Raw genomic sequence first — 14,564 nt, 5'->3', positions numbered from 1 at the left:
AATCTGATTACATTCTCACTTACCTTTGCTTTCTGAAGGGGTGCCATGCGACAGCACAACACTGCAGAACAGTTTTTGCAAACTTCCATGAACAGTTTTTCATGTTCCCTGAGTGCAAGAGAGAGGCTGGTCCCATCCACAACCAGTCCGTGCTGGATAACATGGTCTTCCTTTATTCTATTCAGGGACAAAAAAGCTGGCTTTGTATTGGTGTGAGGGAAAAATTTAAATTTTGTTATGAACTATGCAGTTGCCCATACAATAAACAAAAGAAGTTTGCATGTTAGACACACTGGTTCTTCAAGTCTGTCATTATATTACTAAATAAATTTTTTAAAAAGGCAACTTCACGTGTTTGGCACATACATCAAAGAGATTGTCATAAAATTTGAAAATAAAAGAAAACCAAGCTCAGATGATCACTTAGATAATGACATCTCAGATATTTTACCTCTTGGCTAGCTGCATCAGTTGTTCTGCGCATGTACTGTCTGACTTGTGTTGCACAAGCTCAAGGATGTTCATGGTTCTATGAAAGTGTCCACATGATAAACTGACACTAACAGCCGTTTCATGCTTATCTCCAGTGAGTACCCACACTTTGATACCAGCCAACCTGAGCGCTTCTATAGTTTCTTGGACCTTCTCCTGCAGTCTAGAAACAAGAAAAAATCTTAAATAACCAATTTACAACACTTAACAAAAAAAGAGCTCACACTGTGACTCCATGTTACTCCTGTAACCTCACTGTCATGATGATTTAAGACTGCATTTCCAATTTTACTTATATTTCTGGAGAATCATAGTCTGGCAGATGACATTCTGTTACCAGTAATAAAATGAAGGCCTTGATAAAACAAAACCTGAACTTCAAATCTGCTAAGTGATCAAATACTTGTGATAAGCATATTTTAATTTAAATTAGGCACCACTGCTGCATTTGAGAAGCTTTAAAACAGTCCACAATTACTATCTACTGTGGTGCATGAAATGCTTCTAAGTGCTCCATCTGTACACTCCAGTGTACAATACACTCTGAGTTACAGAATATCCACTACGCAAGCAGAATGCTTTGCAAAGTACCTATGTATAGGAGTTTTCCCAAAGAATTAGCTGTTACCCTAAATATTTACTGTAATTATTCCATTTCACATACATTAAATCTCTCCTAATGAAGCACACTAAGTCATACTTATTAAGCCAAAATCAGTTGGTACAACATGTTTTGAATGCTCCTCAATCCAGAGAGGTAAACATACTAAACAAGACTAGCACAGAACTTTTGGTTGTGGAAGAGTTTTTTTCATGGCACACATCATATTTCAGTTATAAACTCGCTATGTTTTTCAGTGTAGTTAGCAGAAACTCCATTGCATACTTGTCTTCTACTCCTGTAGCCCCAAGTAATTCAAGATCCCTTTCTATGAAGTTGAATACATCTGCTAATCTTTCTTCCCGTTGTTGTAAGGCAGTCCTGGCCTCATGAAGGCGTTTGCCAATTTCTTGATACTCCTCAGGTGTGAATCTTCTGTAGGCTATGCACAAAGTTCGTAGTCCTTTCTGCGAGAAAATAAAAGACTATATTCAGAGCAGACAAGATTCTGATCTAACAAGAAGGCGTCACCTGCAATTTGTTCATTTCAAGTAACAGAATTTGTACTGGAAGAATTTTCATCCAATCAGTTGGGCAAGCATGTACACTTACCAAAGCAAATTCATCCACATGTATCCTTGTTTTGTCTATTTCTCCACTCTTACTACGAGGAAGAATGGAAGATTCTGCTCCCTTTGTGAATAAAAGCTTCTCCCCTAAAAAGTAAAATAGAACAGAAATTAAGAATACATACTATTTAAGAAGTTCTCAACTGCAGCTTGCGCAACTTCTGATCACTTACCTGAGGGACTCTCTACAATGACACTCATTCGTCTGCGATTTGGATCAAACTCCAAAACATGAAGCAATTTATATCTGTATTTTGTGTTTTAATAGAAGAGGGAAAGGGAAAAAAACATTTTTAGAAATAAATTTCCAAAGACAATGACTTATAAATACAGTCTTACCCCACAGAGCTTTCCCCAAAGTGTCATTTTTATATAGAAATGCTAAAAGTAATGCTACCACTGTTGAGCAACAATGTTATCTGTGTTTCTGAAATTGATTGCTTTTCATCACTTTATATATATTTAATTCCATTCTACAAGAATAAAAGGTTCTTCTACCAATAGGAATAGTTTTCCTGAACACTAGCTTTACATCTGGAGATTACAATCAGCTCCTACCTATTCCTTTATCCTTCTATCATTACTTCAGGTGTAACTTTGAAAACTACATTTTGTTTCTAGCACTTGTAAACAATCTACACAAAGAGGAGCATATGTTCCCTGATAACTGGACTATTTTTTTTATTATATTACCACTAGTTTAGAAACTTAATTTTAGACATTTAAGTTTAAAGTACTGCCAACTAACTGACACAGATCAAATGGATAAAAGGTGTTATGACATATGACAGATACACAGTTATCAATAATATTTCTACTCATTTTAGGAACGTTTAAAATAATTAGATTATGCATACATGAGACTGATTCTGGGAACTTCTAGAGCTGAAAGCACAAACTGTAAGACTTGAATAAACAATCCAGTTTTCCAACTCTACTACAGTCTCAACGTTTGAGGAATGGGCAAAGATACAAACTGTTATAATACACACCTACACAGAGTAACTCACACACAACTCTTGCATCTCAGTTTCAATTGGTGAGGAATAAGATGCAAGCTGTCTTGAAGACATCAAGGGAAAAGCATTAAAAAGAGCATGCTGTGGAAAGGCAAGGTTTTCTTATGAAGAGAGAGAATTAAGAGGAGAACATTATATTAATCTTCACTACTGTTCTGTCCTTCAAAAGAAACAAGGAATAAAAATGAATACCTTTCTGGTTTTCCGAGACTTTTTACTTCCATACTGTCCCCACTAGTTCCAGTAAATACAACTCCAACCCTAAAAAGGCAAAGAAAATAATACATTTAATTTTAACTGTCACTTTAGACATAATGCCTATTGACAAAGGGGGCCAGGGGAGAGGGGGCCAGCGCTCTTATACCCCATTACTGCTCTCTATTTCTAGAGAAGATGAAGAATGCCCACTTTCTACAACATTTAATAGCAACATACTCTGTCCATTATAATTTCTCAAGGATTTCCATAAATATTTTAAATAATCACTTCATAACATGCCTAGGTTTTTGTGTATTTTATTTTTGCATGTTTTCATAGTAAACCGACAGTGCCAGGCCCTGGGCTTTACAATCTTTCTGAGCAAATTTTAAGGTTGCTTTTACTATGAATTGCTTGCCCTAGTAGGTAATTTCTACATTAGATAGTTTTGGCAGTACAACTCACCGGCTTGCGGCTTCAACTAAAGCTTTCTCATCTGGTGAAGAAGCGTAATACTCCAATGGGGATGCTATTCCATTGGCATGCCAGGGACCATCAGCACCATCTGTTTGATCTGCATTGATCTGCACTGTATGACAAAGGCAAACTGCTTTCAAGAAGAGTTCTTCCTCTCTCATCTGTAAGAAAGAAAAAACCTCATCTGTAACATTTACATATGAACCCAGTTTTGAACATATTTAATAAAAGAATATGTTTTTGCTTAAAAATCTGCCAAATATTCCATGTTAAATAATCATATCTCAACATGTTTAATAAATATCATTTGTTCAGTAACACTTAATAGCTTCATGCTTTTCAGAAATTGTGATTTTTTTTAAAAATGCTACTGCTAGAAGAGTATTTCTCTGAAATAAAACACTTTCTACCTAGGATGCCTAATGGGGGGGGGGGGGTGTCTTACCAAACTATGCCTATTTCCATCTGGAGAATCTTCAGAAAACCCCTCTGGAGTTAGTTTACCATTGACCTCTTGGTACTTTACGCCATTAATGGAGCACTCCCGAAACTGCATCTCATTTTCAGTTAATGTACCGGTTTTATCTGTAAACACATACTCTACCTTTTGTAAAAGAAAACAAAAACAGACTTGGAGTTGCATATATTTGTTAGAATTTGAAAAAAAAAACAAAAAAAAAACCCAACTCACACTCTCCACTACACACCTTTTTTGATCATGTAAAAATTTTAATTTCTGCCATCAGGTATTTATACCTTATTTTTAAATTAATCAGAAAACAAAGCACAATCAATAAAAAGTCTGCAGTAATGAATTTTAATATTAAAAAAGAAGTAGAAAACAGGAGAGAAAAAAAAAAAAGAAGAAACAACATATTTTTTTACTCTACCTGTCCCAATTCCTCATTGAGGTCTGAAGTATTTACTTGTGCTCTCTGGTTTGTTTCCTTGTGATAGAGGTCAAGATCCCAGCCAATAAAAAAAGATCCAAGAAATTTCTGCATCTCAACAGTCACATAAAGTGAAATAGGTATGATAAAATTGTAAAGTACCAGAAAAGCAAGAAAATCTGAAATAAATCTCAGAATCTACAAGAGAAAAAGAGAAAATGTAAAGATTACTGCAGTGATTAGGTGAAACACGGTTACTTAGTTATGTTTCAATAAGCATGAAAAATGACAAACTGACAGAGCCAGAGGAGACCAAGTCCCACATACACAGGAGAGAACACACACAGTGACAATGCAGGCATTTCCAGGTTGCCCCAGTAACGCGCCTTCAGACTGATGCAAAAAGACTGCCTTAAGCTATGACTGGATGTTTCAATCCTCAAATTCATTAATTTTTGTCCTTTCTACTGAATCTGTCAGGAGGGCTGCCAATTAATATTAACTGTCATGGTGATTCTGTTTTCAAACAGGTCTCTTGGTCTGAAAAAACCAACACATTCCCCGTTTCATCAAACGGCACAACTCATAGGCTTTTCTAAGGAATCATTAAATGGTGAAGGCAAACAACTGATATTCCATGTTGTCAGAGGAATCTGCAAGTATTCTGTATTGGTTTAGGACAGCAGAGTGACAAGAGGGTTCCTGTCTACTGGCACTCCCCAGTGATGTGGGTGATCCAGGCTACATGTCAAGAAAGAGACTGTGGATTTCAATGGCACAGACCTCTTTTATGCCTCTTCAAATCATTGTGTTTGACACATACATTTCAGGTAAACAGCTATGGAACAGGATAGAAATTTCTCTTTATTAGGTATAACAATTTCAACAAACTGAAATGCAACATTACAGTCTCTTTGCAGCCTCTTTTTCGTTTGCACAACAAACTCAGTATCTAAACTGGACTTTGGGAAGACTCTTGCCAACACTTGAATATCGAGCAAGGAAGGTTAGGGATGAGAAAAACTGGAACATCTCCTCCAACTCTACCAGTTATTGGTAGAGGAGAGCATTTTGAAGAAAGGAAGTAAAAAGTAGTCAACAGTTTGCAAAGCTAAATAATGTCTGTTCTCCCTAATTAGGGAGTGTTGCTACAACTACTTAATAAAAGTCAGTACCAATAATTAAGGTGTCTGACAAAAACCTCAGGAAGTTCTGTGCCTCAAGAGATCTTCCAGACTAAACCAGAAACGATAAATAAACACTGAGAGCAGTAATTCATGTAAGAGAAGATATACTGAGAAGAACTGACAATTACTAAGGTTAGTGAGTTTCTTCAAGCACTGTCTATTAAATAACAATGTGCACAATACAGGACAGATGAACAGAGAAAGCATTTCAGGTAAGCATGTCAGCATATTGAGAAATGCAAAGCAGATTGTGGAAGTAAACAAGGGAGAGAGAAAAACAAAGACATGATAGAAACACAGATGGCTCTGTACGCTCCTGAAGGCAAAGGTAATGGAATGCAAAGACTGAGTAACTCCTCATCCTGATTTTATTCAGAATTGAAAATGCTCCACAGGCTAGTCTAACTTACACCAGCAACTACTTCAAATTAAGAGAAGCCACGAATTTACTCAACTGACCGCTTCAAACAGTTGAAAGCGTGCTAAGTGGGTGCAGGTACTAAGAGTAAGAGTCATTAAACAATTTGAAAACTTTAACATTCATTTAGTACTTTTCAACAGTGACACTTTCAGATAAGTTTAGTTTAGAATACATTGAAAAGGTTTTGATAACTGTAGTGATAACCTGAATTAGTAATTTAAACAAAACACAGCATTGAGATAAACATATTTTTCCAGTCAAACCACAAAAACACTTTGCATGACAAGCTTCTGAGAAAGTCGCATGTTCTACTGAAATGCCAGTAAACTCTTCATTCTCCTTGAATCAAAGACATTCTCAAATTACTTCTTTTTCCTTCCTGAACCACTATGTACTAACCATAAATTTTGCTCTACTTGTGAAGCAGAACAGAACTCTCCTGACTTGGAATTTGGACCTTTTTGCACTTAGTGAGCACATTCAATTCTCAGCTCTCTGGGAGGTGGGGAAGGTGAGGGGGGGGGTGCGGGTGTTAAACATCTGACACCACATCACATGTGGAAACTGGATTTCTAATTTTTCTGTGCTTTGAAAATCTCCTCTACTTCCTATAATCAGCTTCAGCCAGCTCCTGAACTGCTTTGGAAGAAGGCAGACTTGTACAGAAATCAAGAATTAAACAGAACACAGAAAAATACAGAATGCTCTGAACTGCAGACTTAAGGAACTCTTCAAAGTATCCCTCCAATCTCTACAGAAGAGTGAGAAGGCAAGCAGGAGCTTGAGCAAAATAACAGCCTTACAAAATTGTCTGAACAATCTCAACATCACAGAATGTCTAAAATGCCTGAACTGTGAAATCACTGCAATGGAAGGTGCACAAGAACAGGTATCCTCCTCCTCTTTTCCTTTAAGGAATGACAAAAGACACCCAAAAGAACAGTAACTATAGTAAGATCACAGAACATCAGAAATATGTCCTAACAAACCCCAAAATTTTCATAAGGCTTGGTCTTTTCATAAAGGAAGAAAAAAGTCTAACCAGTAACAGAAATAAGATATTTCTACACAAGGGTGAAACTACATAGGACTATCTCAAAAATACTGAAACAACAGCACACAGACTTGCAAGTGGATCATGTGGTAATTACACCTATATCCAAGAATAGAGACATAATAAATATCATATTCAGTATACAGTGGTTGAGTGTTCCTCAGATATGCAACTGGGTAGAACCACATTACCTTACTACTGTTTCTTTCATGCTCTGTTTTTCCATTATACCAAGGCTCATCCCACTTTTCTTCAGCTTGCCATGCATACTTTAAAATAGTGCTCAGAATGGCTTCAAAGAGGAGGATTATTAGATAAATAATCAAAAAGGAATTCATGGACCTACAAAGAGGCAAAAAAAAATGCAACTTCAGTTTATTTTACTTCATCTGTTGACACACTGTGGTTACATGAATTAATTAAAAAACTTATTGTACAATTTTTTTAAAAATGTATCCCATGTTTGATATGTATATAAAGTTTCTATGTGACAAGCAAGCAACAGAAGTGAAAAGAAATACTACATCTGACTAAGATATACTCTACAAACATCAATATGAAGACTAGATTAAGGTGCAAGAATACCCCAGCAGCTGACTTGTGTCACACCTGTTGTCCAAGATTTTGGGGACTGACTTATCCTTCTCTTCTTCCCTGAGTATCTAGCAAGGGTGTGAAGGCAATACAACCAACCACAGTGGAAATCCAAATCTTCTTCAGTTAGAAGAGCACTACCACCTGCATCTGATTATTTAACCCAGGTCATACTATACCAGGACATAGTCAAACTTGCCTCTATATTCCATAATGCTAGCCAGATCACCTTTCCACCCCTTGCTTGGATGACTGAACTTTTCCTGTGCGCCCTACAGGTCTTTTTGTATCTGGTTATAGAAGAATAATCAATCATGTTGCAAATGAATGCCAGGAGGCTATCTCAGATTTTTAGGAACTGGAATAAATGCAATATATCACAACTCCTTTTCCTTTTAAAATAATTCCTTAGGTTCAACATATAAATCTCTATTATTATAACACCTATCCCATAACTACGAGCAAAGATTTTTAAAACTGAGCCTGCAACTTGTGCTAAAAGCAAGATACATTGAAAAACACATCTGGATAGGCTATATCCTTTAGACTAGGTGAAAGAAAGCAATTTTCCATTATATTAAATACTATGATTCAGGACAAAGATTTCTAAGTGATTAAGACTTCACTTCAATCCATCCTCTTTAAAGGCATGATGCAGTTTTACAGTAAAGGGTGCACAGAACAGCAGAGGCTGGGACTGTTGTGAAAACTATCTCTGAGCATCTGGTTCAAGCAGCATTTCACTTATCATTAAATGATCTCCACATCTGAAAAAACAAACCTCCCGAACTAAGTTTTCTGCTTCAGTCCATTTTAAGCTTGGGTATTTCAACTTTGTACACTACTGAAAGAATCAATAAAGGATGAAATACCAAGAAACAGATTTTGTATTTATAGCTTCCCACTGAAGGCAAAGCAATTACGCTCTCTTCCCTTGCCTACAACCCAATGATGAGATCATCAGGGTTTTAAAGTTACCGAGGAAAAACTAAGTTAAAACTCTACAAATAAGAAAGATATTAGAAAATAAACATACTTTTCTACTGCTGACCGTTTCTGAGATTTACTCTTGTAATTTAATGCCATCTTTGTCTCCATACCTGTATACACTGCAACACCTGGGAAGGAAGGGGAGGGGAAAGAGTTATACTTTACTTTCTGCATATATAAAATTTGCAGGATTTTTCATTTTAAAGAGACATAGGATAAAATCAAGACATGAGAGTACTTTTGTGTTTACTTCAGTACAATGGTGAGACAGTATTTTGTAAGTATTTGCAATATTCTGCTACAGTAAAACAGTACTACTGAAGCAATTTTAACACCTACTAAAACGTTGTTCATTATTATGACTGTACTGCTCTTCAATATGTATTTTATGGAAATCAGAATGGTAAATCTCAGGAGAAATTCTTGAACAATGGGTAACAGTAACAACAGTAATTTATCCATTAAAGTTAAGTTATTCCTTTATCAAACCACTTCAAATATTTTTACAGATCAGAGCTGGAACTTTATATCCTTATAGATTCTTCAGCATAATATCATTACTTCATCTATAATCATATGCCCTCAGGTGACAGTCAGCAAGATTATTACAATTTCTTCAGTGCAAGTAGAATTAAACCACAGTTCATCAACATGTTTTAAGAAGAGAATACTCTTTAAATATTTAGATGTCTACAAACCAAATATTTCTTTAGTGTTTTTTAATCTTGCTCCACGAAGTAAGAGACTTTCAGGCCCAAGAGGTCTAAAAAGAAATAGATATATCAGCATTTTAAAATTAGTTGTTCTGTATTCTGTAGGACTGGTGAAATCTAGTTTCCTATGCAAAGTTGTGCTATATCCCCTACGAATTCCCACTGCAACAACTCCAACCCCACCCTCATTTAGGTCCATCTTCAATCCTCTTTCCCTTTTACCATACCTCACCCACACATCTCCAGAGAGCTCTCGGTTTCCTTTCATGTCTCCTTTGGTCACTGCCATACTCTCCCACCACTGTTCGATATCCCATAATTAGTGACTGAGCTAAATATACCAAATGGCTGGTTCAGAGAGACCGGCAAGTTATTTGAGAAGCCAGCAGGCAAAAAACCTGTTGAGCTCACAGAGCAAGAGGAATGGTATTTCAGGTTTGGGTATTTTACCTATCTTACTTCTACCCCTCTGTCAAACTGAAATGATCTAGCAAGTTCAAAAGCTATTCATAGCAGAAAAACAAAGACAAACAACTAGATGGACACAATACCACCACAACAGTGCAAGTTCTGCTTCCTAACACAAGAGTAAAATTTCATGAATGTTTTTTCCTCACATCTATCACACCACAATAATACATTCATTTCATTGGCCAAGTTAACTGTAAACAGCACTGTGAAAATAAAGGTCCAGTTAAAATCAAAGTTCATATAAAGTTAGTGCCATATGTTCTAGTCCAGTGGCTGTATCATCTTTAGAAATTGCCAGCAGGGTTGGTTTGAAATAAAAAAATAATAAAAAGGTGCAATCACTATTTTTGTTAGTGTTTCAAATGAAAGCAGAAACTGAGCAACTGCAGCAGCCAGGTTGACATACTGGGTATAAGCAAAAGAATTAAAGATTATACACCAAGTGCTACACCATACAAGCCCTTGAGTTTGTCTTACTTTTCCATTAGCTGTATCACAAGTAGCCCATGATCACTATTATATGAACAAAGCTCTTATACTTGAAGTTCCTTTGAAAGCATAACCTGGAGTTACTAAAAAAACCCCACCACAACCACAAAACAACCCCCAAACCCACACCCCACCTCCCACAGTTAAACATTTAACTTAAATGTTACTGCAAATGTGACTACAAATGTGACAGTTACCATTCCAAATACAGTGTGCATCAATTATACACACAGATTATGGCAGGTTCTTTAAATTACACATATATATGATAATATTTTTAGGCTAGACTCAAACTTTAATTGAAAAATTGAACTGAAAGGGACTAAATGGCTAAGCATTTAACCTTTTCTTATAAGAAACCTACTGTATATTTCTGGATTCAAGTGGTTTTTGCAGTTTGTAAAACCAGTCTGACAAACCCAAAATACAAAACCTGAATCAGTGTAATACAGACTAGACAAGTTTATCTTTCACAGTCAGAAGATACAGCTCCACCAGTAGTCAGAACTTGCAATTATTTTTCACACTCCCTTTAAACTGTCTCTGTTATATGTTGTCAACTAAATTATTTTGATAGATTATCCCAAAGCTGAACCTGTCAAGCTTGGCAGTAATGAATTCTGAAAAGCTCTAAGTTAAGTAACACATAAAGCAACCTTAGAAAACAGCTGAGTGGGTTTGGGAAGGGGGTGGGTGGGTGGTTTTTTTTGGGGGGGGGTGGCTAAGGCATTGGACTTGGGGCCAAATGATCTGCCTTCTACATTCCCGTATTCCTTGCAAAACCATTGACAAATCATTGATTCACTCTGAACTCCCTGCTACTCCTACTTAAAATTGACAGATGTTTGCCAGCCTTATAGGAGGTGCTCAAAGACCTTCAGTTCTTCAGACTGAAAGCACACATTGAGGTGGAACTTGGAAGGAAAATAATACTGCTTTAATATTTGATTCAGGTAGAAATTTCATGAAAAAAATGTGTAAAGGATAACCTTTTGGACATCAGAAGAGTAAAAGAATTTTAACAGATCTACCTGCTTCTGTGACACATTTATACAACATAACACAGCGCTTCATATTTTGAGAAGAGGTGACCAAGTTTTTTGAAAGCTTGATTATCAACAACTCTCAAGAGAAAACAATTTAATAACTTGCATGCTAAATATTCCTGAAGATCTGACCATTTCTTGTGAGTGATTTTCCTGCCTATTTCAAACCATGACCTCTCTCACTCCTGTTCTTCCTATTTACCCTCCTGTCCTGTTGTGGTGTGGGGAAGTGAATGAGCAGCTGTGTGGATGATTGGCTGCTAGCTGAGGCCAACCCGCTGCAATTAGCAATCTTTTGAGGAAGTCCACATGTAGGTCTGTAAGTGGCTTCACATCTTTATTTTTATATTTTCACATGTTTAGTTAGGTGTATGCTACTTGCTATGACTGCATAGGGAAAGGGTGTGAGCACATGGTTTTATGTGCACACAATTATGTGTTCACTATTACAGATGTAAGCACTTATCTTTACAGTCCAGGTAGTACAGTAGTTTGAAATATATACTAAAAGCTACAAATTAGTAGCAGAGGCTTTGTTAAAACAGACCAATAATTTCTAGGAATTTCAACTGCAAAAACACCTGTTCAGTGCCTCCAATAAACAGATGACAGGGGAAACTGTTGTAGTCTACACTATATGCCACTGGAAAATGTTTAAGAAGATCAATAAATGTTTTAAAATAACAAATAGCAACAAAGTTACCAGCTTATTACCAGTGCCTAAAAATTACCCCCTTCAGAACTGCCAAGCTTCCCAGAACTGCCCAATTAAATCTGAAAAACTGGATAGCGATGAACTTTTCACTAATTTTTTTCTCATCTTCATCTGAAGTATGTAGCTACAATTGAATTGATACTTTCAGTAAAAATACCCCTCTCTTTCATATATTTAACAGTAACTATTTTTTGTGATTTTAACTCCATTAGTTCTAAACATTAATCTTATAAAATTTTACTTACCGTACAATTTCTTCAGTTTGTTGACTTACAGTTATTCTTCCAACAAATCTATGAAAGATGGCCATGTGTTAGAAAAATCTACATAAAGACTAAAAAATGTAAAAAAACTCCTCCATATTTACAGAAAAGTCATTAATGGCTCACAAGTACAAAATAATCAACTTTCATTAACAATCAAACTAAAACAATATGGCAACACTGGCAATAATTTTACAAGAGATATTTAACAACAGAAACATTTATCCTTCAAAAGAACAGTCATTTGAGAAAGCCTATTAGGTTTCACTAATAAAACCACAAAAGTAAGAAATAATTCCTCAACAAATGTAAGTTAGCATATTATCCATCAGAAATAGTAATTTTTCATTTAACAAAGCCAATCTACTGTGCTTTTAAAACGTGACACTTGCGTATTTAGCAAGACCCCAGCCACAACTAGGGACATAAACTTCTATAGTAATTGTACCTTAACTTGATGTTCTCTACAAACTGAACTAAAGATCAAATATTTGAACAGCTGTTCAAACTAAGCATCTTAGTTTTTAAGAATTTAATATTTCTCAACGATCCCAAAGTTTCTGTGATACACTTGGATTTTGAAAACTACTAGTCGATAGCTACCATTTTCCATTACACAATTCAGGAGCCTAGGGCATTGCTTGCTGATGTTAAAAGCTGAAATGAAGTACAGTCAGATACAATGGTTTTAATCTAAATTTCTGCTGCTGAAGAATGGAGTTCAAATCTTCTCTTAAGCACAAGCAAAATAAACATGACCAACACATATCCTTAGAATTAACATAAGCTTACAACAATTTTCTACGGTTTGAGTTAATTCCATTAAAAAATATACTATATAGTACTGAAATCTCCTGGCAGAATCTTATACACTCCTTCTCTCCAACCTGCTTACACTCATAGGCCATTTAATTCTTTAAAAACTGGAAATGAGTTTACTAGTTAGAACATAAATGTACATAAGTGTCATGATTAAAATACAAAAGGTAAATATTATCCTGTAACTTCTGATTTACTACTGACATAATCAAAACTTAACTTGTCACTTGCAACTTTCAGTAAGTATGTATGTATAAACACACTGATTATTATGACCTAAAATTTAAGCAGATATCTGAAGCTATTTTAATCCCAGCAAGACCCATAACATTCCTAATATTAAACACTTCATTTTTATTTAATTTCAAAAATCTCTATTAGTAAAGTGATACCTGTATAGATCCGCTTCTGGCTGCTGACATTCTATAACAGCTACAAGTTTGTCCAGGTTGGCAACAGACTGTAACACTGCTGTTTCTGGGACTGCAACATGTGTCTGTAAAACAGCGTCCATTAAGTTAATCATATAGGACTACCGGGTTGGGGGCGGGTGGGGGTGGTATTTCAACAGGCTGAAATAAAAATAGCATCACAAATTAACTACATTCTATTTCATAGCAGTAACCCAGACCTTAAGATTTGTCTCTCCGTCCAAACTTGCAGTAGTAACATGGCATGAACCGTCAACTCGATCAGATGACAGAAGCACCAGATCTGCAGGAAAAGTCTCATCTTTGGCTACTCTGACAATGTCCCCCACCTAAGGAAGTGAACACAAATGAGAAGTGTACAAACAGAGTTTTAAAAGAGAAGAATTCATTTCAGCATTGTTAACGAATCATGATAAAACAGGCCACAATGATTACTAATAAAACAAGAGCTTTAGCTATGCGATAGACACAATTTTCAATTTGTCCTTAGGCACATACCCGAATGTTTTTAGATCTAGTTTTTACAAGGCCACCACTTCGAACAACATAAACTGGAGCACCATTTACTTCATTGTCTGCTTTATGTCGTAGCCAGTCTTCATAACCCTGTGGAAAACATACGAATTTATTTTTTAAGCAAGAAACCTATAAAGCATTAACAAATATCTTCTAAGCAAACATGCCTGCTGCATAGCCTGAATACAGTTACTAACTTCTCTTGAGTTTCTACAGCTGTTACTCAAGAACCTGGGAAACCTCTTAATTTTCACTTACCTTACACAAATAAGTAAAGGCAAATAAAGTAGCAGAAGTGGTGAAGAAACTTAACAGTCCCATGTTCTGTTAAAACAAACAGGCAGTGACATTTTCTGCTGACGAGATGAACAAGTACTCATTCAATCTTTTATCTATGTGGATTAATATACCACAAAACTGGGAACAGCCACTCCCAGTCTCTCTTATTTTTTTTTTTATTTTTTTTTTTTAAGAGAAGTAACAGACTGAAATTACTTCCTCATGTCACACCATATAGCACTTCTTAGAGTTACTGCCATTGCCTATGCA

General features: G+C 35.9%; 1 protein-coding gene across 14 annotated transcripts in view; it reads right to left on the bottom strand.

The window, feature by feature from the left end:
- ATP11B (ATPase phospholipid transporting 11B (putative)) overlaps nucleotides 1-14,564 on the bottom strand; it is a 72,617-nt gene that overhangs the window by 33,665 nt on the left and 24,388 nt on the right. For all 14 annotated transcript variants that reach the window (XR_012650928.1, XM_075031460.1, XM_075031466.1 and 11 more), the window contains exons 5-20: nucleotides 13,998-14,105; nucleotides 13,700-13,828; nucleotides 13,461-13,564; nucleotides 12,232-12,279; nucleotides 9,251-9,315; nucleotides 8,599-8,680; nucleotides 7,160-7,310; nucleotides 4,307-4,504; nucleotides 3,862-4,020; nucleotides 3,405-3,577; nucleotides 2,934-3,002; nucleotides 1,896-1,969; nucleotides 1,706-1,809; nucleotides 1,379-1,560; nucleotides 452-655; nucleotides 24-177 (exon numbers count right to left, since the gene is read on the bottom strand). Coding sequence is in view for 13 of the 14 variants with exons in the window: in XM_075031460.1 (XP_074887561.1) it covers nucleotides 24-177; nucleotides 452-655; nucleotides 1,379-1,560; nucleotides 1,706-1,809; nucleotides 1,896-1,969; nucleotides 2,934-3,002; nucleotides 3,405-3,577; nucleotides 3,862-4,020; nucleotides 4,307-4,504; nucleotides 7,160-7,310; nucleotides 8,599-8,680; nucleotides 9,251-9,315; nucleotides 12,232-12,279; nucleotides 13,461-13,564; nucleotides 13,700-13,828; nucleotides 13,998-14,105 (2,004 nt within the window). In the remaining variant the exon portion in view is untranslated. The remainder of the gene's footprint in view (nucleotides 1-23; nucleotides 178-451; nucleotides 656-1,378; nucleotides 1,561-1,705; nucleotides 1,810-1,895; nucleotides 1,970-2,933; nucleotides 3,003-3,404; nucleotides 3,578-3,861; nucleotides 4,021-4,306; nucleotides 4,505-7,159; nucleotides 7,311-8,598; nucleotides 8,681-9,250; nucleotides 9,316-12,231; nucleotides 12,280-13,460; nucleotides 13,565-13,699; nucleotides 13,829-13,997; nucleotides 14,106-14,564) is intronic.

This window comes from Buteo buteo, chromosome 7 (genome assembly GCF_964188355.1).
Source record: "Buteo buteo chromosome 7, bButBut1.hap1.1, whole genome shotgun sequence".
NCBI classification, from domain to species: Eukaryota; Metazoa; Chordata; class Aves; order Accipitriformes; family Accipitridae; genus Buteo; species Buteo buteo.
Note: the sequence above shows the minus strand (reverse complement) of the source record. Positions and strands in the feature narration are given on the sequence as shown.